The sequence below is a fragment of the Fragaria vesca genome, linkage group LG7 (genome assembly GCF_000184155.1).
Source record: "Fragaria vesca subsp. vesca linkage group LG7, FraVesHawaii_1.0, whole genome shotgun sequence".
Taxonomy (NCBI): domain Eukaryota; kingdom Viridiplantae; phylum Streptophyta; class Magnoliopsida; order Rosales; family Rosaceae; genus Fragaria; species Fragaria vesca.
The window spans coordinates 6,562,227-6,586,893 of NC_020497.1; the positions used below are offsets into that span (position 1 = coordinate 6,562,227).

The 24,667-nt window shown below is 39.6% G+C and overlaps 4 protein-coding genes across 5 annotated transcripts; all 4 read left to right on the forward strand.

Annotated features, from left to right (window-relative positions):
- The first annotated feature begins 3,105 nt into the window (after positions 1-3,105).
- Positions 3,106-5,864, forward strand: LOC101294313 (putative fasciclin-like arabinogalactan protein 20-like). Its single transcript, XM_004308394.1, has 3 exons — positions 3,106-3,996; positions 5,100-5,259; positions 5,809-5,864. The coding sequence occupies exons 1-3, from the start codon at positions 3,106-3,108 to the stop codon at positions 5,862-5,864; spliced, it is 1,107 nt and encodes a 368-aa protein (XP_004308442.1).
- Positions 5,865-7,408: 1,544 nt separating this feature from the next.
- LOC101312382 (B3 domain-containing protein REM9-like) lies at positions 7,409-9,189 on the forward strand. 2 transcript variants are annotated; one of them, XM_004306850.1, is made up of 4 exons: positions 7,409-7,635; positions 8,185-8,521; positions 8,633-8,694; positions 8,838-9,189. In XM_004306850.1, the coding sequence occupies exons 2-4, from the start codon at positions 8,221-8,223 to the stop codon at positions 9,099-9,101; spliced, it is 627 nt and encodes a 208-aa protein (XP_004306898.1). In that variant the 5' UTR covers positions 7,409-7,635; positions 8,185-8,220; the 3' UTR covers positions 9,102-9,189. The 2 variants fall into 2 exon arrangements, with proteins under 2 accessions (XP_004306898.1, XP_004306899.1); XM_004306851.1 differs by having other exon boundaries at positions 7,530-7,635; positions 8,231-8,521.
- Positions 9,190-12,833: 3,644 nt separating this feature from the next.
- On the forward strand, positions 12,834-14,675 carry LOC101294610 (cytochrome P450 704C1-like). Its single transcript, XM_004308395.1, has 4 exons — positions 12,834-13,355; positions 13,445-14,068; positions 14,193-14,393; positions 14,487-14,675. The coding sequence occupies exons 1-4, from the start codon at positions 12,834-12,836 to the stop codon at positions 14,673-14,675; spliced, it is 1,536 nt and encodes a 511-aa protein (XP_004308443.1).
- Positions 14,676-18,067: 3,392 nt separating this feature from the next.
- On the forward strand, positions 18,068-24,525 carry LOC101312862 (spastin-like). Its single transcript, XM_004306852.1, has 14 exons — positions 18,068-18,120; positions 18,203-18,518; positions 19,181-19,272; positions 19,383-19,402; positions 19,601-19,838; positions 19,937-20,032; positions 20,125-20,240; positions 20,324-20,404; positions 22,259-22,382; positions 22,778-22,827; positions 22,945-23,035; positions 23,352-23,387; positions 23,586-23,683; positions 24,008-24,525. Exons 2-14 carry the CDS (start codon positions 18,205-18,207, stop codon positions 24,122-24,124), a joined length of 1,473 nt encoding a protein of 490 aa, XP_004306900.1. The 5' UTR covers positions 18,068-18,120; positions 18,203-18,204; the 3' UTR covers positions 24,125-24,525.
- The last annotated feature ends 142 nt before the right edge of the window (positions 24,526-24,667 follow it).

Below are 24,667 nucleotides of genomic sequence, written 5' to 3' on the forward strand. Positions count from 1 at the left end.
AGCTAACTATTATGAATGAAGTAATGGACAAGCTCTTACAAAAGCAAGTAGAACATGTTTCTGACGATGCTGAACTCAATACTACTCAACACCATCATGAATCAGAAGCCAAGGAAGATGACCTCATCATTAATATTGTGTCAACTAAACAAGATGAAAACATACTGTCGGCATTGCAGGTATAGCACACCCCTATTTGTTACTCCTGAAGTTTTATACTTTGTCTTTGCTCTTATTTCTCTTTATTTTATCTCTGATTTCTAGGAATTGAGATCCAGTAGAACACAGGTGCGCACAAAGATTAATGCACCTCCTAACAAAAAGAGGAAATCGCTTATCTCTGATTTCTGAATCATACTGCCATGAGCACAATACATTGCGCATATATATATATATTAAGTCAGGCAATATCTTTGGATATAGAAAAGCTTTAATATATCAGTAGCGCAATATAGGTTATGTAGTATGCTAGCTACTATTGCCTTTAATACTGTAGTTGCAATTTTTCTCTTTGGAGATCTCAGTAGGCCAGTTGCCAATACAATTTCATAAAAGCAGTAGTACAAGTTAAGATTCTTATAATTCAAAATTATATTAAAAGCTACTTTGTGTAACTAAATTAGTACCGGTTTGAGAAAATCATGAATCAATTAAGGTTTTAAGCATGCATGATGTTCTGCAGGTAACATCAAAACCTTGTTAAAATGCAGCAGTGTAACAAGTCTAAATTTTGGGAGTTTTATTGCTTATTCTTGTTACTGTTTGCAATTTTTATGAAGATAGATATATTTGTTGATCATATAACAGCCAAGCATATAGGATCGAAAACAATTTACAGCCCTATGTCATACAAGTGATACAACCTATCACAGTATCAAAATTAAATTGCATTCATCTGCATAAAATTGAAGTTCTTATTTCCTGAGTTTGTATAAACATCTTGGTATACATCTTAGAATCTTATAAGAAATGAATGAAGTTCAGAAGAACCCATATCGAACCAAACTTATATGACACCAGACACCATTTGATAAAAAAAAAGTTCGAAGCCAACAAAAGGTAATATAGAACTAGCATCTTTGAGATTGAATTCTCTTTTCTCAAATGAAGTAAATGAAAGGTGCCACACAGCGGAAAGGATTGTGAGAATCAAATTGCAGGTATAGCATATAGCAGTATAAATAGGGCCAAATAGATGGTAGCAACTGGAAGTCTGGAACAATAGATGGACTGTGTTTGACAACCTGGGCATTTAGGGGAGGACTGCAGAGGCTAAACACCAGCTCACCCATCAAATCACAAAGCCTATAAACTCTAGCTCTCACAAGCTTAAGGTAAAAACCCGGAGCAGCAACATTACCTTTGATACCCAAAGAGGTCTGACCCGACCCGACTGCCGTCAAAGCGTGCTCGATCTGCACAAGCTTCCCTGAAGGACTGCGCAACACAAAAATCCTAAAATTAACCAACAATCACAAAAACCAAGCCAAATTGAGAACCCTGGTTAATCGGATTTACCTGAAAGTGGTGAGCGAAAACGAAGGGCAGAGAGAGAAGAGAGAACGGAAAGAGAGCTGAGGGAGAAGAGAGAACGGGAAGAGAGCTGAGGGAGAACGGCAGGTTAAGCGAGAAGGGCAGTCTTGACTGCAAAAATTTCATTAATGAACAGTAACCAGCGCCACAGTGCTTTGGAAGCACTTCAGGCTTTCAGAAGCACCTGATAGCTGGCTTTGGCTTTTGGACTGAAAACAGAGGTGCTTAAAAGCAAAGCCCCTCATTTTGTGGTCAACCAAACACAAAACTCTGCTCAGCTTAAAAGCAAAGCTGAAATAAGCCCAAACAAACAGGGCCTAAATAACCTAAACAGCTACCTTAATACCTTAATAAAATTACATTAAGCCTTCCTTTGTTTCTTTGCAACAGATGCATCTTCAAGCTCTACTACGTTTTCAAGCTCACTTTCTATCCTGGCTTTAGGATCTAACTCATTAGTTATGGAGCCCTCCAACTTCTTATTTACACCTTTATCACATCTTCTCCTCTTCAATTACTAAATCTGGTTAATATCGATTTGGACAACGCGGCTCGTTTGGAAGAAGAGAGGAGGCGATTCCTTGTCCTACTTCTCCGACTCTGACTGCCTTCGTCCTTGATTGATTCTGTGGCGAATAAATTGCAAGAAACTTATCCCCGATTCGCGATGAGAGGAGACCAGACAATGCTTGAGAACTCGTCATCCTTTAGTTCAACCGCGTCGTCTTCGATGAGTTCTTCTTCAGAGCTGATTACCTGGATTGGGTCGTCTCCGATGACGTGGTTACCATGACAGTGGATACTAGAAACCACTTTCTCCTTAGTCTCATCCCAAATCAGGTTTCTGGGTCTAGATTATATTTTGAAATTGAGATGTTTCTAGTTTTGGATATGTGAATTGGGATATAAAATTAGGTTCATGAACTGATGATGTCCTTAATTGTGATTTTCTCATTGAGTTCATAAAGTGAATGATTGTTAGTTGTTCTTGAGTTTATGGGTTTGATTTTATCATCTGGGTTCTCTTTTCTGTCATGGTTTTCTTTTAAGTTGGCATTTAACTGGAGAAAGACGTCGATTCTTAGAAGCAAGTGTAGATCAGCGAAAGCCCGGCGAGACCAGCTGGGTTTATACCGGTCCGGGCTTTCACCGGTCCGCGTGTTTAGAAGCAACAAACCCGGCCCAGTGTGTCAGTGACCGATCCGGATCCGGGCCTTGAGAATCTGATGCCGGTCTGGAACCGGGCCCAGCCCGCCATCACTCACCCAAACCGCATGTTTAACAACCCAAAAAACCTGTAACTGACTACCCATTCAGCAGGTCCCACGCATCCACGTGTCGAATCCTTTTCCCGCCAAAATAACCGAAAACCCTCTCCCCTTACAAATCCACACTGCTATTTCCAAAAGCCTCAGAGCCCCTCAGACTCTCTCCAAGAAATCAAAGAAAGAAAAAATGGCTTCTTCTTCAACCTCACTCTTCTTCTCTCTCCTCCTCTCTCTCCTCTCCGTCTCCTCCACCCAAACCGTCACCAGAGCCGCCGAGGTTCTCTCCGATTCCGGCTACAAATCCATGTCCCTCGCCCTCGACCTCGCCTCCGACTCCCTCAACTCCCAGTCTCCGACGTCGATCACCGTCTTCGCTCCGGCCGAAGCCGCCTTCTCCACCTCCGGCCAGCCCAATCTGGACCTCATCCGCCTCCACCTCCTCCCCGTCGCCTTCCCTCTCCGATCACTCAAGTCCCTCCCTTTCGGCGCCAAGATCGCGACTCTCCTCGACGGCCACTCCCTCACCGTCACCACTCTCCCCGCCGACGGCCTCGTATCGCTCAACAACGTCACCGTCACGGCGACTCCAGTCTTCGACGACGGCTCGTTGATCATCTTCGGAATCGACAGGTTCTTCTCCCGGTATTTCCGGATCTCAGGTACGATTCCCAAGATTCTCGGCGGCTGCTTGGCGCCGCGAAACCCTAACGAAGCGACGGCGGCGTTTGGTGAAGCAAGCGAGGTGCTGAGGTCGAACGGCTGCTCTGTTATGGCTTCGTTTCTTGAAATGCAATTCCATGGCTTTCGCAAGTACCAGACCATGTTGACCGTCTTCGCTCCCGTTGACCGGGTCATGGCACACCGGATCGGAGATCTGAGCCGGTACTCGTCGGTCTTGCGGCGCCACGTCGTCCCCTGCCGGCTTTCTTGGAGCGACTTGAAGAGTCTTGAGGATGGGAGTCTGCTGCGGACTGATTTGCAAGGGTTCGTGATCAACGTGAGTCGATACGACGGCGTTGTGGAGCTCAATGGGGTCTCGGTGATCATGCCGGAGATGTATCACAACGGCTGGCTTGTGGTTCACGGAATCAGTGAGGTTCTTGGTGAACTTCCACAGAGCCCAACTGACAGTCGAACGGAGCCAAATCCAGTGGTGCCTTCTCCACCTCATGAGTCTCAGGGCAGCTCCGGTGAGGTTGTTTTTTTCCGGGATTGTTTTTTACTGTTGTTGGTAGCTTTAGTGTTGTATTATATCTTCAGGGATTGAGTAGTTTTCTGTGAAAATGTGAAGAATATGGTGTAAAAATTGGGATTGAGTTTCCAGCGCCATAACATTGTGAATGTTTTAGAGGCTTGATTGGTGTAAAAATATGGTGCTCCTTGTAATTAAGCTCAAATCCAGTTCATGAATATGAGGATTTTGTAAAGTTCTGTTCAGAATTTGATAAGGTGTTTGGAAATTGGAGTTGATCTTGCAGTTTTTGTTTTCGACTGGTGTTAAGACTTGAGAGTGAAGTATTTGTTTGAAGTGGTCTAGTACCCAACTCACTTTGCACAACAAATTCTACAACACACAAGCTCACACACACAAAGTTTAAACGAAGTATTGGAATTGAAGTAATAGAAGAACAACGTTCATCAACTGGCGTTTGCAGTAGTAACAGACAAAATGAGGAATAACAAGAGAAAAGAGGAAAAAAAGAAAGAAAGAGCGAAAGAGAGAAGTGACCTTGATTTATCAAAGCTTGGAACTGCTTGATCGCCTCTTGAGAAACGACGCCCATTAGGGGTACCACAAAGGCCAGAGCCTGTCCGGATGCACGCGCTACGCGCCGACGAGGATGCGCTTGCCGAACTGGAAAGTTTTTGACGGGGGAGGAGATACGCGGTGGTTGGCTAGTCGCGATCATAGAGGGAGAGAAAAGGGTGCGCGAGAGTCGGATAGAAAGTAATTAAACTCAGTAAAGAGTCCTGGAAACGTAAGTACTCAGTTACCCTTCAATAATTGAATAATGGGATAGTAGGTAACGGTGTTACTAATAGCATGTATACATGTTGGGTTTAGACTTTAGACTTGTAATTCGATGTACTAAAGTTTATGTTTCTATTCAGGAATCGATTCATGATAAAAGAGGATGAGATTTAGCCCAATAATACTAAATATTCGTAGATGTAATTTCATTGTTTTACTTTTATTCTATAATCTATACAAAAAAAAAAAAATATAATAAATTTATATTGATTCCTTCACGGTAAACGTATGAATATTGTTTATCGCAATCATTCCAATTTTTTTAGGAGTTCGTTTATAAGGCAAAAGTTGTGCTACTCGCGTTGTACGCGTACGCTGACAGAGTCGTTAGTGAGGGATATTTTTGTAATTCTCAGTATCACTGTAACTATGACTACAATCGATCACTAGCTTACCGGAAGGCGGGAACCATCTCCACCGTCATCGGTAAATACTGGGGTCAGAACCGGCCCTGACTGGGGCTTTGACGCAAACAATCCAATATGTACAACTAACCAACACGGCAACAGCCATAATTCAAACTTTGAGTCTTCCATTTTACCTTGTGATTAACAAAACCCAACTGGGTTAACACCTTATGGACGTTGAGCAGAAAGATTCCATCACCACCATCTTCTCTATTCTAGTATTCTTGATAATTGTCCTCAGCATAAAACTTGTTCAGTTCCTTTGTACATAACAAGCAGACGTCAGCATACCCAACACAATTTCCCCTGCAGCAACAAGCCAGAGAGCGCCGTAGAGACGCCGGTGTTTCAGACTTTGTCGGAGTCAAACTCCCAAAAACCCAGAAAAGAAACTTTTCAAAATTCGATCGAATTTGATAATCTAATACACTAGAACGTAGAGAATAGGAAGAGGAGTGTTCATGTACCAGCTAGAGTCGATGGGTCTCGCCGGAGTGGCCGGAATATCGAGATTGGCCGGAAAAGCTCCAACTTCTCTCTTTGATTTTGTTGTCCTCTGTGGATGCAGGTGCAGTCCGAGACCTTAAGCTTGAAGCCGACACGAGAGGAACAAGTGTGCTGTAGGAAAGTCACCAGAAGGAGTAGAGCCATAAACTTATTACAAGCAACTGCAGGTTCTTCCCATTTTACCAGACGTCGTCGATATCAATCGGAACGGCCGTCAACTGAGAAATCTCATTACTGTCCCTCGAAAATCATTTTTGTGGATAGAAATCTGCCACGCGTCTCGTGTCCACTCCTGGCGTACTACACTTTGACGTAGTCCAGCGCTTTCCTTTTTTGTAAGGGGAGTTTGTTGTGATAAATAAGAGTTGGAGTGTTCCTAACATATATTGTATGATTCACCAAAATGACCAACATAATGTAGGTTTCACCGAAGTTATGTAGAATGTCCTCAATATAATTACAGTTACATTTGGGGGTATACTTTAGTGCACCGTAAACAGCAACACATCTTTGAACATTCATGGAGAAGTACGAAACCAAAACAGACAGGCAAGCTGGTGTCTGAACCTCTCACCAAATCGTATACCACAAATGTCAGCCTTTTTATTTTTAAAACACCAGAAATATTCAAACTGAAACCAGCATAGTATATGAAACTAAATCTGACTTCAGCTTTTACTCATTTTAGTTGATGTGTGGAAGTATTAAGTTTCTAATGATAAAATGACCATGTTGATTCTGAAAAATTGATCATTGTGTCCAAATTTTACAACCTACGAGTATTTTTAGTAATTTAAGTTTAATATCTAGTAACTAAATTATTTTTAAGAATTTCAAAGAAAATATTTTGTTGCAAAACTAAATGAGTGTGAATCTCATCATCATACACTAATGGATCATCGTTGTGAAATGTGAAGTCTTTCATTATGGGCCCGATAAGATAATCATGGATGAAAGATCCAGAAATTTGATTTATAGAGAAGCCCCAATGTTGACCCTTGTTTGTGGGCTTCATAATACCAATTAAGTACTAACCAAAACCTGCATGCCTCTTCTACAGCTACAAAGGTCACTTTGGGTTGTGTAGCAGAACTGAGAAGAAGTAATAATGGTGATTTGACAACTGACGAGACCACTGATGCTATTATATTCAAAAGGTTCATTTCATCTTAGAAGGGCCTAGAGAGCAACGAGAGGGGGGCAAATTTGCTCCCACCCTGACTTACTCACTTTAATCCCACCCGCTTAAGTGAACAACACGTGTACTTCATCCCCACCAAGCTCATCTTCTTCCACACCCCTCTTCCCACCTCCTCAAACCCATTACCAACCTCAGCCAAAACAAAAACCCACCACCAATGTCGCCGCCGCTTCCGTTCCTGCTGCCAGGTCTCAAGTCCAACAACACGACTGTCATCCGCCGAGTAGGATGGTGCGATCTTCACCGTCGGAGTTCTGGCACGGAGCAAGAAGGGCAGCGGGGAGTCCCCGCCGGGGACAAGATCCATGAACAACTGCCGCCAACGCGCCAAGTCTCAAGTCCAACAACACGACTGTCGTCCGCCGAGTAGGATGGTGCGATCTTCACCGTCGGAGTTCTTGCACGGAGCAAGAAGGGCAGCAGGGAGTCCCTGCCGGGGACAAGATCCATGTTTTTGTTCATGGTGGTGGGTTTTTGTTTTGGCTGAGGTTGGAAGCGGGGTGTGGAAGAGTATGAGCTTGGTGGGGAGGAAGTACACGTGTTGTTCACTTAAGTGGGTGGGGATGAAGGTGGGTAAGTTAGGGTGGGGAGCAAATTTGCTCCCTATCCATGGCTGGGACTGGAATGCTTAAATCATCTCCTACAAAGTTTTTCAAGGTTTTGATGCCTGGCTTCCGCAAGAAACTTGTATAAATCTCTTACTCACACTGACTCTTTCTTTTTGTTCATAGTTGATATTTGTTTCTTGTTTTAACTGCTGTAAGATGATAGGAAGATATAGGATGCATGTATGGTTCTTGTCTTTGATGTGTGAGTTTTGGTGTTAGCTTCAAAGAGACTACACCAAACTGGGTTTTCTGCTTCTTCTTTTCTTTTCTTTTTTTGTTTTTGTTTTCTTTTTTGTCCACCCGATTACCTGAAAAGATGCAGTCTATAGCTTTATCACAGTAGTTGTTATCTTTCTTTGATTCTATTAAAATGTCATATATTCTGTGGAAAAAATTACACTGCATATTATTTGTAATGAATTTCCTGATCAAATTGAATAACCGGAAATGTGGAAAGAGAGAAAATAAATTACTATATATGCAGAGGAGTTCAATATATCCTTGCCTATGAGCCAAAACTGACTTACTAACTTTCAAACATTTTGTAGCAAGACACTTGCCTATTTCTTAATGCTTATACACGAGGAGCAAAGCTTTCTAATACTTCTGTTCTTATACATATGAACAGGGTATTCCAGTAGCTTTCTGACTCAATGAAAATAAAATGGATGCAGCGATGATACAAAGCTGCCAGGGATCTTGGGATGTTAAAGTTGGTAAGAGTGGTAATGGACAACTTTATTTCAAAGAAGGTTGGCTAAAATTCGTGAACCATCATAGCCTGAGAGTTGGAGAGTTTCTTGTATTTGAACACAAAGGGAATATGGTATTTAATGTGGTATCTTATGGTTTAAGTGCTTGTGAGAAAGAGTATCATTTCCCTTCTGATTCGATGGTAAACGGTAGGATGACAACACCTCATGAAACACAAAGGGTTAAGCGTCCTCGCGATGACAATTTGGAAGGTGGTTAGATTTAGCAAAAAGATTATCATTCTCTTAATTTCGTCCTACAGTATTTACATCTCCATCTCTCATTTTAATATGATTGTTGATGTGTGCTGGACCTTTCGTTAGGAACTCATTTCTTCCGGACAATTATGAAGCCATCCCATCGTGATAAACGTAACCCTTATATGGTATGTTAACCGCCTATTGTTTCTTCAATTCTGTTGTGTCACATCATTACATACGTACGCTTGGTTATTTTCAAGTTATGACTGTAATGTATTGATAGTTTAGATTCTTGGACCTAAATCAAGGTGCTGAATGTTTATGACAGAATATCCCTCCTTCATTTGTTGAAGCGAATGGAATTGCTCACAAATCCAGCATGACTCTGATAGATCCTTCAAGACATCATTGGAAGGTGGACCTTAAACATTGGAAAGAAAAGAAACGGCAGCGCGTGACAATGGCGAGGGGGTGGACTGAGTTTTACAGAGCCAACAAGCTGAATGACAGAGATGTCTGCATATTTGAGCTCCATCAGAAAACAGCAGTCTCTAAGAATGTTGTTGTTAATGTCAAGATTTGTTGCCATTGATCATATTAACTGTATTGGCAATGTTTCATGGTTTTTGGTTTGGTTTTGGACAATATCATCTAGCTTGTAGAAGGTAACTTTATGGTTTAACCTTCCAGCGTTCTGTCATTTTGTAGAATTGTAACCTTGAACAACCCATCAAGAACTACCTACTACTGCTAGATACCACTCATCTATAGCATTTCTCTTTTGTGCTAAGCTATATGCAGGTTTCAACAAAGTACTGGTTTCTATATTTGGATCTATGTCGAATCTATTTAATCGATTCTAACAAATGTCTTTTAACTTTCACTAGGGGATTCTAAGTGCAAGTCAAAATGAACTAAATCAATGGTGAATATCTTTCAAAAGAAAAATAGATCGAAAACAATATATGGTTTCATAAACATGATTATCTAACGTCACCATATGCATGCAACTAAAACAAATGAGAATGATCATACAGTTTTGCTGTGCCTCGTGGTATTGTTTTGGACATACGAATGTGAATCAACTGGGGACTTAAAAGATTAAAATATCGGTATCGGTAGATATATTGGTCTTTTAAAAAAAGAAGATTTTGGATATATCGGGGAAACCCGGGAAAAAATATCCGTATTTTGGAAAGAAATTTTTTTTTTTCTGAAATATTTAATTTATTAGATTTATATATAAATATTACAAATATCAACTTCATCTACATCTAGAATGAGAATCTAGGTTGTTGATAAGAGTCATAAGACACACGCTGATCCACAAAAATACAATAATCAGACCAAGACATATGACTCATATAGTACAAATTGTAGTGTTGAATATGATAATCATATATGTCTTTGGAGCTGCCGACTGTTTCCCCTATAAGTGGATAGTAAGGATAAATCCAACTGGATAACTGATCACTGACTTCCGCGCATTGATTATAGCCATAAACATTATAGCCATATTGATTGTTGCCTTCTTGGGATTCATTTGAGGTTCCAGTCCCACTACCTAAACTGATAGAATCAAAACTTAGCGCAACTGAAGCAACATCTTGATCATCATTTGGACCTCTAGTCCTCCTCCCATACATGGTATCCTCTTGCACTCCATACCTAGTACTTCTATAGCCATGATCATGGGAGGCATGATCGTAATTTTCTTCAGATGAAAAATTGTTCAATCCACCAACTGTAGAAGATTGTCCATGTACAAACCCGGTGCCGGTATTTCCACCACATTTTCCGCTTCCACCATCTTCATCATCATCATCTGAACTATCCGGAGTTGCTGTGTCGCCCTATGCATCATCACTGTCTAAATTATCTTTTGGGTTTCCAACAACTTCTTCAGATAATACCCTTTGTACGTTGATTCCATTGGCAGTTGCAGTTTCAACCACTGCAGGAGGTGGATTGCCATCATCATCATCGAGGTGTGTAGGCATAATCCAAGCTTGAAGTGGATCAATGTCATCATGAAGTGGTTCACTTGCAACATGAAGTAAATCGATATAGTTGTTTTCATTTATCGCATTATCCTTTGCTTGTCTATCACGTAGACGCAACTTCATATTATAGTAGCAGTATACAAGCTTTTCCAACTTCTGATATGCAAGACGGTTCCTTTGCTTCGTATGGATAAGAGCAAATGTGCTCCAATTTCTCTCGCAAGTTGAAGAAGAAGCCGTTTGTGCTAAAACACGCATTGCAATTCTTGATAATTGTGTAATAGATCGATCTGCATCTAGATATATCTCGAAAGGAATCATGCTCTTCTCGAGAGTCGAGAGTCGAGACCACCACTCTTTATTGGGACACATCTCGAGGGAATTACTTCTCTTCCGGATAATATTTCAATTTTTTACAGATATTTTTTAATATGTCTGTGAAATATCGAAAATATCATAAATGTCGGAGATATTTCCTAAATATCGGTGATATTTGACGATATTTCCTAAATATCGGGGAAATATCGTAGATACGGTGGAAGATAAGATATTGACCCTTATAGATATATCGGTCTTTCGAAAAAAAGAGACATCGAAGGATATATCGGATATATCACAGAGATTTTAATCCTTGCTGGCGAATAATTGTTGACGGAATGACTAATTTGTTAATTTATAGGCTCCAATATCATGAACCGTGGGGCCACAACATAAATGTCATGAAGCACCTACCCAAAACAACCAGCCTAATTACCAGAATCCAGATCATGTATTTTAGATTTCAAATTGATAATCAAAACACTTCTTTAGCATCTTTCGACCTTAATCTGTCATCTGTGTTGCGCAAATTAACACTTAAAACCCATTTTATAACTCTGGCTTTGAAATGAGTTGCCCAAAACAGAATCAGTTCCTCCTCATAATACGTGACTCGGACGTTGTTTTTAATTGGCAAATGTAACATGTATAGTCCTGAGATAGATCTATGTTTTTTGGGTTGTAGAACACTACGCTATTTAAGGTATGGGAGAGTATTAAAAGGTAAAGTCCGAAACCAATTCGCTCCATCATGACGTAGAATCTCTCCACCCCTAGTTAAGATTATGGTTATGGTTTTTAGCAATTTGAAGGTTGACAAGTAAGAGTAGTGCTGATTTGCTCCATCATGATTTACTCCCCTAGTTGAGATTAATGATTTGGGCAGTATGAAGGTCGACAAACCAGCAGAGTGCAGCTTGTTCATAACTTGCCAGCATAACAATATTTTAAAGCTTGTAATTATATTGAGTGAATTGAATTGTACAATGAGAATGATCTAGTGATTATGTGATGTAACATTGTAGCATATATTCATATGGCTTTATCGATAGATCGATCGATCTAGGGATTTAACTTAGAATCACGACTCCACAACTCCATCACCCATGTAGCCTCTAATGCAATGCACGAATAGACACCTCCACCATCCATCATTGAAACCTTATGAAGCTATGCCAATCAAAAGAAGACAATAATATACATTCTAAAAAAAATATATATATATATATATATGTATATAAGACAATAATGTTAAATTCCAAAATAATATTGCTGTACAACTGTACAAATGAGCGGGATGGGGAAAACTCCATTTAAATTTTATAATGATCAGTTTTATTTTCTCGTGCAGTTTTACAGCTGATTATTTGATACACTCGATCAATTGCAAATGTTTAACTTTGGATAACACATTTTCTGAAGTTTCAATACTACAGAGTACTACTCAGTCAGTCTTACTCGAATGATGGACGTTGTGTAGATATACATATTTCTGATGGCTTGACTTTAGTATCAAAACACCAGATTGAGATATCTATATGGCCATCTTGTTTTGTGTAGTAACTAGTAAGGTTACCGGATGTGTATTAGGGAAGAACTTTGATCACTTGCAGATGGAGAGTAGGTAAACGGCTCTTGATTCTTTGCTTCTTCCACTTCATATTTTGCTGATAAAGTGATATATAATAAACCAAAAATATATGGGATCTATATATAGGATTATGTCTCCCATCGCATATTCGCATCCAAAGACCTGGTCAGTTTCTATGTATGAATTACCAAAACAATGTTCATTTTGATGGCATATACCTTGCAATAACCAGCGGAAACGCAATTGTTGATCAATCTGATTATTGTTTAAAGCATTTGAGCTATATGCCATTGGAACAAGTTTATTCTGCCGTCTATTTAGCTATTACAATTTTCTATTACCTTCATGTCATTTTCTCTCTGCCTCCCACTCTATATATTACTTTCTCTTCCTCTAAGTTGCTTAAACAAACATGGCTTTTCTGTATTTCATCTTCACCTTCACATGTTCATTACTCTTTCTTTTTCTCTTCCTCTTCTCTTTTCTCATGCTCAGAATCTTCACAGGCAAGTCCATCAGAAACCCAAACTACCCACCTGTAAAAGGCACCACCTTTGATCACCTGTTATACTACAACAAACTATATGACTACCACACCCGAGTTGCAAGAGAAGGCCCAACTCACCGACGTCTTGCTCTAAACAGCAGCATGATATACACTTGTGACCCTCGAAACATTGAGCATTTTCTCAAGACCAACTTTGCTCATTACTCAAAAAGTGACTATAACAAAACTATTATGTCTGAGATTTTGGGGCAGGGGATTTTTGTTGTTAATGGAGAGAAATGGAAGCAGCAGAGGAAGCTTGCAAGCTATGAGTTTTCGACAAGGAATCTTAGAGATTTCAGCTGTTCTGTATTTAGAGGAAATGCTGCCAAACTCGTTAAATTTCTTTCAGGGTTTTCGAATTTTAAAAGGGTGTTTGATATGCAGGTGAGTACATTTTCACTCTCAAAGCCTATGCATGTACATCATGTATATAAACTATCAACTTATAGGAATTACTATAATCTGACTTGTAGGAGTTGCTTATGAGATGTACCTTGGATTCCATATTCCAAGTTGGATTTGGAACAGAACTGAATTGCTTGGAGGGGTTAAGCAAAGATGGGATTGCATTTATGAAGGCCTTTGATGAATCAGCTGCTCTAACTTATTGGCGTTACGTTGATCCATTCTGGAAGTTGAAAAGATTTCTCAATATTGGTTCTGAGGCCACTCTTAAACAGTATGTCAAAGTCACCCATGATTTTGTGCACCAACTTATAAGGAACAAGAGGGAACTTCTAGCTGCTAAGAGAGATGGTACAAGTGACAAAGAGGACATACTATCAAGGTTTCTAATGGAGAGCGAAAAGGATCCAGTGGGAATGAATGATGACTATCTAAGTGATATAATTCTGAATTTTATGATTGCTGGAAAAGATACAAGTGCCAATACACTATCATGGTTCTTCTACATGCTCAGCAAGAACCCTCTAATACAGGAGAAAGTTGCACAAGAAGTGAGGGATGTTGTCGGAATGAATCACGTCTCTGACATTGATGAATTTGTGAGGAACATAACTGATGCAAATCTTGAAAAGATGCATTATCTTCATGCGACACTAACAGAAACCTTGAGGCTCTACCCTGCAGTTCCTGTGGTATATATGCTCAACTTTCTCAATAATGTTTTCTATTTTTCGTGTACTAGTACTACTCGTTCGAGTCAAATTCTAAGGATGTACTGATTTTCATATCGACTTATCTTGAATGTTTACTCTTAAGGATGGGAGGTATGCAGAGAAAGATGACACTCTTCCTGATGGCTTTAGAGTGAAAAAAGGAGACAGAATAGCTTACATGGCCTATGCCATGGGGAGAATGCCTTACGTTTGGGGAGAAGATGCTGAGGTTTTCCGACCTGAAAGATGGCTCGACAATGGAGTTTTCAAGCCCGAATCACCTTTCAAATTCGTCGCATTTCATGTTAGTATCATATATTCATTTCTTTACTGATTACTACATATGTCAATCATCTCTACATGCACTCGCTAATAGCTTTGCTTGTGCTACTTGCAGGCAGGGCCTCGGACCTGTCTAGGGAGGGACTTTGCTTACAGGCAGATGAAGATAGTAGCAATGGCTCTGCTTTGCTTCTTCCGGTTCAAATTGGCTGATGAAACAAGGAATGTTACATATAGGACCATGTTCACCCTTCACATTGATGGCACCCTCCCTATGCTTGCACTTCCAAGGAAAACCTCATAGATTACTTTCATCAATATATATGAAGCAAAAATCCTTCTCCATCAATGATAGATTACTAGCTTTTATTGATCATGGATTCATGGTGAACCATTACACTAAATCAACCAACACAACTACACAAGGCCAAAACATAAACCTCAATACCTGATCATGGTTACTTGATTTACCTGTTTCATCGGTTACTGGGTGTGACCAAAATTTTAGATTTATGCATATTTTGGAAGAAAGATTTAGACTTATCCTCGGTTCCTTGGAAACGAAGAACAAAAACGAGAAAACAAAATGGTAGTTAAACAATGATCGATCTTTTGGTTTAGGTCTTCTGGTTCACCAAAATAGACAAATTGAAAGTGCTACTGCTAATGCTTCTAAATAAAAATCTAATATATATGTAGTGGGGCAGCTGTGCAAATAAATATTTAGTTGGGCAAAAATATAAAATGCAATAGATAAATCATATTTACGTTTGTAACCTTGTTTAAAATAAAATGCAATATCAGGGGCAAATTAGAAAGTTTGATTTTTTTGGTGAAGTTTTGACACCAAAACTTAGGCTTGCCATTATAAGAGTTGATATATATATATATATATATATTTTGAACAGAGAGTTGAGATATAGTTAAATGCAACTTTTGAGTTATGTAAAATTTTATAATCACTATGATACTGTGAGTACAAACTGTGTGGTTTTCAATATTAAACAAGTGAATAACGCGCAACAACACACTATTTAAAATAAATTTGACCCTTCGCAGTTGTTAACTAGGCTATGAAGGCTCGAACTTGTTTTCACCAGGTTCAAAATCTTCCCTCAAAAGAAAAGGTTTTCATCCAAAAAAGAAAAAAATCACTCATTATAAACCCATCACTCACCCAGACCGCATGTTTAACAACCCAAAAAATCTGTAACTTTCTCTACTTACTGCCCATTCAGCAGGTCCCACGCATCCACGTGTCGAATCCTTTTCCCGCCAAAATAACCGAAAACCCTCTCCCCTTACAAATCCACACTGCTATTTCCAAAAGCCTCAGAGCCCCTCAGACTCTCTCCAAGAAATCAAAGAAAGAAAAAATGGCTTCTTCTTCAACCTCACTCTTCTTCTCTCTCCTCCTCTCTCTCCTCTCCGTCTCCTCCGCCCAAACCGTCACCAGAGCCGCCGAGGTTCTCTCCGATTCCGGCTACAAATCCATGTCCCTCGCCCTCGACCTCGCCTCCGACTCCCTCAACTCCCAGTCTCCGACGTCGATCACCGTCTTCGCTCCGGCCGAAGCCGCCTTCTCCACCTCCGGCCAGCCCAATCTGGACCTCATCCGCCTCCACCTCCTCCCCGTCCGCCTTCCCTCTCCGATCACTCAAGTCCCTCCCTTTCGGCGCCAACGATCGCGACTCTCCTCGACGGCCACTCCCTCACCGTCACCACTCTCCCCGCCGACGGCCTCGTATCGCTCAACAACGTCACCGTCACGGCGACTCCAGTCTTCGACGACGGCTCGTTGATCATCTTCGGAATCGACAGGTTCTTCTCCCGGTATTTCCGGATCTCAGGTACGATTCCCAAGATTCTCGGCGGCTGCTTGGCGCCGCGAAACCCTAACGAAGCGACGGCGGCGTTTGGTGAAGCAAGCGAGGTGCTGAGGTCGAACGGCTGCTCTGTTATGGCTTCGTTTCTTGAAATGCAATTCCATGGCTTTCGCAAGTACCAGACCATGTTGACCGTCTTCGCTCCCGTTGACCGGGTCATGGCACACCGGATCGGAGATCTGAGCCGGTACTCGTCGGTCTTGCGGCGCCACGTCGTCCCCTGCCGGCTTTCTTGGAGCGACTTGAAGAGTCTTGAGGATGGGAGTCTGCTGCGGACTGATTTGCAAGGGTTCGTGATCAACGTGAGTCGATACGACGGCGTTGTGGAGCTCAATGGGGTCTCGGTGATCATGCCGGAGATGTATCACAACGGCTGGCTTGTGGTTCACGGAATCAGTGAGGTTCTTGGTGAACTTCCACAGAGCCCAACTGACAGTCGAACGGAGCCAAATCCAGTGGTGCCTTCTCCACCTCATGAGTCTCAGGGCAGCTCCGGTGAGGTTGTTTTTTCCGGGATTGTTTTTTACTGTTGTTGGTAGCTTTAGTGTTGTATTATATCTTCAGGGATTGAGTAGTTTTCTGTGAAAATGTGAAGAATATGGTGTAAAAATTGGGATTGAGTTTCCAGCGCCATAACATTGTGAATGTTTTAGAGGCTTGATTGGTGTAAAAATATGGTGCTCCTTGTAATTAAGCTCAAATCCAGTTCATGAATATGAGGATTTTGTAAAGTTCTGTTCAGAATTTGATAAGGTGTTTGGAAATTGGAGTTGATCTTGCAGTTTTTGTTTTCGACTGGTGTTAAGACTTGAGAGTGAAGTATTTGTTTGAAGTGGTCTAGTACCCAACTCACTTTGCACAACAAATTCTACAACACACAAGCTCACACACACAAAGTTTAAACGAAGTATTGGAATTGAAGTAATAGAAGAACAACGTTCATCAACTGGCGTTTGCAGTAGTAACAGACAAAATGAGGAATAACAAGAGAAAAGAGGAAAAAAAGAAAGAAAGAGCGAAAGAGAGAAGTGACCTTGATTTATCAAAGCTTGGAACTGCTTGATCGCCTCTTGAGAAACGACGCCCATTAGGGGTACCACAAAGGCCAGAGCCTGTCCGGATGCACGCGCTACGCGCCGACGAGGATGCGCCTGCCGAACTGGAAAGTTTTTGACGGGGGAGGAGATGCGCGGTGGTTGGCTAGTCGCGATCATAGAGGGAGAGAAAAGGGCGTACGCGAGAGTCGGATAGAAAGTAATTAAACTCAGTAAAGAGTCCTAGGAAACGTAAGTACTCAATTACCCTTTAATAATTGAATAATGGTAACAGCATGTATACATGTTGGGTTTAGACTTTAGACTTGTAATGTAATTCGATGTATTAAAGTTTATGATTCTGTTAAGTTCCTGTCCAAAAATTCATAGTGAGTCAAAAGTTCATGTACCTATCTCCCTCTTTTGGAATCAAAATCTTAAGTATTCATGAATCGATTCATGATAAAAAGGATGAGATTTAGCCCAATAATATCGTAGATATAATTTCACTATTTTACTTTTATTCTATAATTTATACAAAAAAAAAAGAAGAAGTAAATTTATATTGATTCCTTCATGTATTTCACTATCAGTAAACGTATGAATATTGTTTATCGCAATCGTTCCGATTTTTTTAGGTGTTCGTTTATAAACGTAAAAATTTGATTTACCTCTTTCTATAGTAAATGAACATGCCAATAGTAAAATTCGATAGGTACGTTAACAAGTTTTCACAACATGATAGTCATAAATACCAGTCCATTCCCTTCACCGGCGTCTGAAAAAAGCTACACCCAATGACTTTCTCGGCTAGTCTCCGCCGCAAATAGTAAGAAACCCTAACTCTCTCTCTATTTGACTATTTTTCTCTCATCCTCATCGCCCATATTAATGATCCCAAATCTTCTCAGATATGAGTTTCCTCAAAGGCCTCATCGACTCTTTCGGCTCCGTCTTCTCCGAATCCTCCGCCGCCTCCTCCTCATACCCAAACCCTAGCGCTCCCGATTCTTCCGCCATGGACGGCGTAGCTGGTGCTTCGGTCACGAACGAGCGCGTGGCGTACAAGCTCAAGGGCTACTTCGATTTGGCGAAAGAGGAGATCGCCAAGGCTGTTAGGGCTGAGGAATGGGGCTTGGTTGAAGACGCCGTTGCTCACTATAATTGCGCCCAGAGAATTCTAGCTGAAGCTAGCTCCACTCCTGTGCCTTCCTTTATCAGCTCCAGGTTCAATTTTGGACTCAATTTCTGATTCAATTGCTTACTGTTTGAAGTTGCTATGTTTGATCTCGAAGTAAATTGTGCTAATCTTAAGATTTTGGAGTATGTAGAAGTATAAAGGTTAATCATTTATGTTGTTACAAACTACATGTTAAGTCGAAAAGGTGAAACGTTGTGTGTGATTGGGTTTAGTGCTGCTGTGAGTGAGCTTTAACTAAGCATTGTATTTCGGTAGTGTTTGATCGGATGTCGATGGTACTGGTGGCTTTTCGTTTACTCCCCGAGACATTAGGAGTAGGTGTTGTGATCTTCTTTTGAAATTGTTGGCCTTGTGGGCAGTAACTGGTTTTGAAAGAGGTGGAAAAAGTAATCCTTTTCCTCAGAATGTTGTTGTATGGAATTTCTAATGTGTGGTGTACTTGATGAGACTAGGAAACTACATTTACTTTGTGCTCAGTTTGTCAATAAGGAGCTAAAATGCGACATTTGTAAGTTTGCAAAGTTTCCCCTCATGAAGAATGATTGTCTTCTACCTATAGAAACTACTGGAAACATTAATAATAAAGAGGGAACAACCAAAAGCATTCTTAGTGCCAGTCTATCACGTTCATTGATGCTGAGACGCCTTTCTTTCGTGATCTTAATAAAATTGTGGTCTTTTGTGGCAGTGAGCGAGAGAAGGTGAAATCGTATCGTCAAAAGATATCAAAATGGCAGGGTCAAGTTTCTGATAGGTTACAAGTCTTAAGTAGACGTCCAGGTCTATATTCTTCTCATTCAACTTAAATGAAGAGTGTCTTTTGAATTCAGGGATACTATGAGGTACTTTTGACTTATATTTTTTTTTTCTGTTTCTTGTCCTCATTTCAGGTGGTACGCCCATAAACAAGGTATGTTTGTTCTAGCTGAAAACTTCCTTATATCCTAATTTCTGTTTATTTGAACCATTATTTTGGTTACACTAATGCATAATAGTATTATCTGAGACATTTAAGGTGTATTCACAAGTATTTGGAAAGATTGAGTATTCAGTAAGATTCAAGATTTATTATATCCTGTGGATTTCTAATGAAATTTAATGTTTCCAGACAGTAGCTCCTGCACGAACAGCTGCAGCTACACCAACAACGTCAAGTTCACGAAATCATGTGATACCCAAGACTTTGCATCCCAGTACAAGCATGCCAGCAACAAGGATTCAGACCAATAATATTGTAAGATCAAAACCTGTGCAAGATTCTGGTGGAGGTTATGATGAAAAGTTGGTTGAAATGATAAATAGTGCCATAGTGGATAGAAGTCCTTCAGTTAAATGGGAAGATGTTGGTGAGTAGATTATAGCATACCTTGATCTCTTGTGTACTCTATGTCTTTATTTTGTGTTTGTTAAGATTACCGAATTGCTCATTTCAGTTTCTCTGCAGCCGGACTTGAGAAGGTGAAGAAAACTTTGATGGAGATGGTTATTTTACCAACTAAGAGAAGGGATTTGTTTACTGGCCTTCGAAGGCCGGCTCGAGGTAATGTTTTGTGAAATTTGTCACATCCATACTAATAATAGAGAAACAGCCTAAGAACTTGTTTCATGAATAAATCTGGCTTTCATCTTCAGGTCTGCTTCTGTTTGGTCCACCTGGTAATGGGAAAACCATGCTTGCTAAGGCAGTTGCTTCAGAATCAGAGGCAACCTTTTTTAATGTATCTGCATCTTCACTGACGTCCAAATGGGTGTGTCTCTGTCCAAGTGTTGCATAATTTTGCGGCGTATTCTTCGTTCTTATAGCGATTCTAATAAGTTTTGCTTTCTTTAGGTGGGAGAGGCTGAAAAGCTTGTGCGGACACTTTTCATGGTTGCTATATCCAGACAGCCATCTGTAATTTTCATGGATGAGGTGCTCTAATTTTCTGGATTCATTTTTGACAGGCACTAGCTTCCCGCATGTACTTCTGAACTTTATAGTTGTTTAGGAGAAGTCAAATGAATGAGTATTTGTTTTCGCATTAATGTTTGCATATGTGTTTATATATATAGACTTATATGTCACTGGTGTGTGTGTGTGTCTAGTCCCATTCCAGAGTGGGATCCCGCTTTGAAATTAAAGTGCGGGACTCCTTATTTCGCTCACTTTCAGGTCGTATTTCCACATTTCAACCGTACAATGTCTAAAACACAATGTGTAGATCATTCCTGCAATGTTTCATCAAATTTGAAGATCATTTGAGCTTTCGTAATCGTAATTTACACGAACGGTTCTGTTTGGACAACTTTTGTTCTGTTGATTTATTTAATCTAATTCGGTACACAAATGATCTTTAAATTTGATGAAACTTTGTAGGAATGATCTACACACTGTGTTTTAGACATTGTACAGTTGAGATGTGGAAATACGACCTGAAAGTGGGAGTCTTGCACTTTAATTTTAAAGCGGGATCCCACTCTGGAAGGGGACTGATTTATATATATATAGTCCGGATCTAGAGAGAATCTCCTTAAACTCTTAAAGGAAGGATGTTTTTAGTTCTAGCATGTATTTTGACAATCAAAGCCACCCATTCTCTAGTTACTTACCCACATATGAAACCTACAAAAAATTAGCCAAAATGAAAAACATTTAACCATTTGATTAGCACAATATTCGTTTTCATTTTATCCAACGGCCTACAATTGTTTACATCAATTTGAATGACCAAATGATTATGGAATTTGTTGAAATTTTGTAGACATGTTTCTTGCATATGAATCTAGAGGATCAACTGTTAAGATCGTTAAAAGAAGTCATCTACTAATGTAAAATAGTAGAAATCCTCAAATTCTTAAAGTAAGGTGGTCCTCTTTAGGTTCTCTTTATATATAGAATTAAATTCAGTTTACCCCCATGAGGTTTGAGAGTTACTTCATGTTAATCCTTATACTTTCAATTTCATCAGTTTACCCCTCAAACTTTTGAATTTTCCTCGGGCGTGACCAAATATCTTATATTCTGTCCAAATCGGACGTTAACTGCTAATAATTTTAACCTTAACTGTGAGGCCAATATCTATAATTTGGGCAAATCGGACCTTATATGTCCAAATTGGACCTTAATTGCTGATAATTAAAGGTTAATTCAAACAGAATATGAGAATTTGGGCACGGCAGACAGAAATTGAAGAGTTCAAGGGGTAAATTGATGAAAATAAAAGTGTAAGGACTAACACGAAGTCACCCTCAAACCACAAGGGGGTAAACTGAATTTAATTCTTATATATATATATTTAGCTCTGACAGAGGTTTATTAATGATATGGATAGTAATAGTGGCCAGGCTGATGCATAGCTGTAATTAGGTATCAAGCTCATTGTTTGTAACTAAATTATTTGTGTAAGATAACAGCCATAGTCTATAGTCTCTTTGAAATTAGTAAACATGAAACATCTGTCAGCCTACGTTCAACCTGCATCTCTGTTCCTGCTGTAACAAATGTTCTGTGATCATCAGCACTCTTTCAACCTTCTTGATCTTATTCATCTTTTTCTTATTTGAACCCTGCTCTTATTTGAATTTAGGATTTATGTTTTTTTTTTGGGTGTTTTTAATGCTTTTGGTGACACCAAAGTTTTACAACCTTAAAAATTGGCTGCCGGGTTAGAAAAGTGGGATATTGGTGATCCCTGTACTATAGGAAAAATGGAAGATGTATTGGATGTTTCTACTTTTCAGCATAAAACCAGCAGTCTAATGGTCTCTGTTGTTTTTTTGTTGACAGATTGATAGTATCATGTCAACAAGGCAGGCAAACGAAAATGATGCAAGTAGAAGGTTGAAGTCAGAGTTTCTAATTCAATTCGATGGAGTGACATCAAATCCTAATGATCTAGTAATTGTGATTGGTAAGCTTCACATCTCAAAGGCTGTGTAGGTTTTAATAAAAAATGATGCCATGTCAGGGATCGATGATCAGTTTTGGCTGGCTACCTTCAACAATGCCAACTTGTTAGACAATGCCCTTCTTATTTTTTATCACTGGAGTCTGCTAGGGACTTTGATCAAGGAAAATAAGTTCACTTTGATTGTTGTAACAATCTTAGAAACAAACTCTGTTCATCTCCTGTAATTAGTCGAGGGATAAAGGAGGCACATAATAAAGTTACCTATTTTTTTAGATGAGTTTCAGGGGCTGTTATAATTTCCCAGTTCTGTTATTTATTTTATATTTTCATTCTGATCATACCTAAACCTGAATAGATTATAGCATGCCTCTGATATTCTTTGTATGTTCTTGCAGGTGCTACTAATAAGCCTCAAGAACTAGATGATGCAGTTCTTAGGAGATTGGTGAGTTTTATTGTCTTCTCTCTTTCACTTTGCTGAAACTATGTTATGTTCTTTCTGTCTAATTTCTATTGCCTTTTCTTTTCTGGTTAAACTCACCGTAAAGTGAAACCCTGACAGGTTAAGAGAGTATACATACCTTTACCAGATCTAACTGCTAGGAGACTTCTCCTAAGTCACAAACTTAAAGGCCAAGCATATTCCTTACCAAGTAAGATTTTGCTATTATCTTGTAACTGATACACTTATTTAAGATCAATGAACCAATATTCCTAGGCTAAAACGATATTTTAGCGTATTATGTTAATTAGTCTTCGATTTTCCATTTGAACTTGTCATCTCTTGTTACAATAGAGAGTATGTCATCTATAGAATTGTAAAATAAAGTTTTTCTCATATACAATGTTTTGGAACTTTCTTCTTTATAGATCTTACTTCTTGTAACCAAATAATGACCAAAAGAAGTGATATGGTGTAGTTAGTATTCTTACCAGTCAGCATAATATACTTCTTATTGCATATGTTAGGTGGAGATCTTGAACAACTTGCAAGAGACACCGAAGGTAAGAAAGTTTTCCCTGCACTTTTGACCCAGATTGAACTCTTAGTGCTACCAATATTATACCACTTACATGGTGATTGGTGGTTTACAGCTTCTGCCATGTGTTATGGAATTGAGCTGTAAATAACATACTGGAAAAAATTATACAGGATACCCTTCCAATTCAATTAAGCTTATGATTTGTTACTTTTGTATACAGGTTATTCAGGAAGTGATCTACAAGCATTGTGTGAAGAAGCAGCAATGATGCCAATTAGGGAACTTGGTGAAAACATACTCACCATCAAGGCAAATCAGGTATTAAACCTAATTGATATACAAGCAAAGTTGGTATCAAGCACTTCTTTAAAGTTGGTATCAAGCACTTCTTTAGGATCCCTGCACCGATGAAATGGCTCACTAAATACTTTTTTCCATGGCCTGTAAACTACCAAAGTCACTCCAGAAAGTTGCAGCTAATATTTCTCATTGATGTCAATCTTAGGCTAATGTAGCATTTATCTGGTTATTAGGATGAGCCGATGAGGTTTGCTTTTGATGTTGGCCGTGACTGTGAAATGCTACAACAAAAAATACTATTTTGATCTCATCTATTCAATTGTGTTTATATTTGTTTACCAGGTGAGACCACTAAGACTTGAAGATTTTCAGAAGTCAATGACTGTAATCAGACCAAGTTTAAGCAAAAGCAAGTGGGAAGAGCTTGAACAATGGAACGAGGAATTTGGGTCTAACTGAACGCCTATCATGGCATTCTCCATAATTTATGTGATAAAAGCAATCCTCAGTATATTTGGCCACAAGTAGAAACATGATGCAGCAAAACACAGGAGGCGGAATGAGGAAGAAAAAGAACAAATGAAAAGTTCATCTTAGTTGTGTATATATCACACCTCAAACCAGACTGCCTGGCGCATTCTTGGTGTTCTTTTGTATGAGAGCTGAGGTGTAATTGTGACAGTAAATGATGAATAACGAGTATTGTACAAGCTGTATATGATTTCTCTAACATGATCTGAATTATAAGCGGAAAAGTGTTTGGATACAGGATTATGAAAGTTGACCTGTTCTTGGGTGCTACCCCTGCACCCCTCTAGTTTCTGGAGGATCATAAAGTTCATGTCCCCTAAGTAAAAATTTGCGAATACTTGGTGCTTTTGTTTACGGTTTAGCCCTTTCTTTACTTAGGGCCTTTGTCCCTTTTTGTGATTTAGGGTTTACTATTTCTCCTGGAACGTTCTTTTCACTAAAAGGCTCCAGTTTTTTGAGCTTCAATGACCA

Coding starts and splice junctions, on each gene's coding strand:
- LOC101294610 (XM_004308395.1), top strand. CDS start 12,834: ATGGCTTTTCTGTATTTCATCTTCACCTTCACATGTTCATTACTCTTT. Junction 14,069..14,192: donor TCTACCCTGCAGTTCCTGTG/GTATATATGCTC, acceptor TTTACTCTTAAG/GATGGGAGGTATGCAGAGAA. Junction 14,394..14,486: donor TCAAATTCGTCGCATTTCAT/GTTAGTATCATA, acceptor TGCTACTTGCAG/GCAGGGCCTCGGACCTGTCT.
- LOC101312382 (XM_004306850.1), top strand. CDS start 8,221: ATGGATGCAGCGATGATACAAAGCTGCCAGGGATCTTGGGATGTTAAA. Junction 8,522..8,632: donor TCGCGATGACAATTTGGAAG/GTGGTTAGATTT, acceptor ACCTTTCGTTAG/GAACTCATTTCTTCCGGACA. Junction 8,695..8,837: donor ATAAACGTAACCCTTATATG/GTATGTTAACCG, acceptor TGTTTATGACAG/AATATCCCTCCTTCATTTGT.
- LOC101312862 (XM_004306852.1), top strand. CDS start 18,205: ATGAGTTTCCTCAAAGGCCTCATCGACTCTTTCGGCTCCGTCTTCTCC. Junction 19,839..19,936: donor AGTTAAATGGGAAGATGTTG/GTGAGTAGATTA, acceptor GTTTCTCTGCAG/CCGGACTTGAGAAGGTGAAG. Junction 23,388..23,585: donor ACTTGCAAGAGACACCGAAG/GTAAGAAAGTTT, acceptor TTTTGTATACAG/GTTATTCAGGAAGTGATCTA.
- LOC101294313 (XM_004308394.1), top strand. CDS start 3,106: ATGTCCCTCGCCCTCGACCTCGCCTCCGACTCCCTCAACTCCCAGTCT. Junction 3,997..5,099: donor CTCAGGGCAGCTCCGGTGAG/GTTGTTTTTTTC, acceptor CAATTTTTTTAG/GAGTTCGTTTATAAGGCAAA. Junction 5,260..5,808: donor AACCATCTCCACCGTCATCG/GTAAATACTGGG, acceptor CTGTGGATGCAG/GTGCAGTCCGAGACCTTAAG.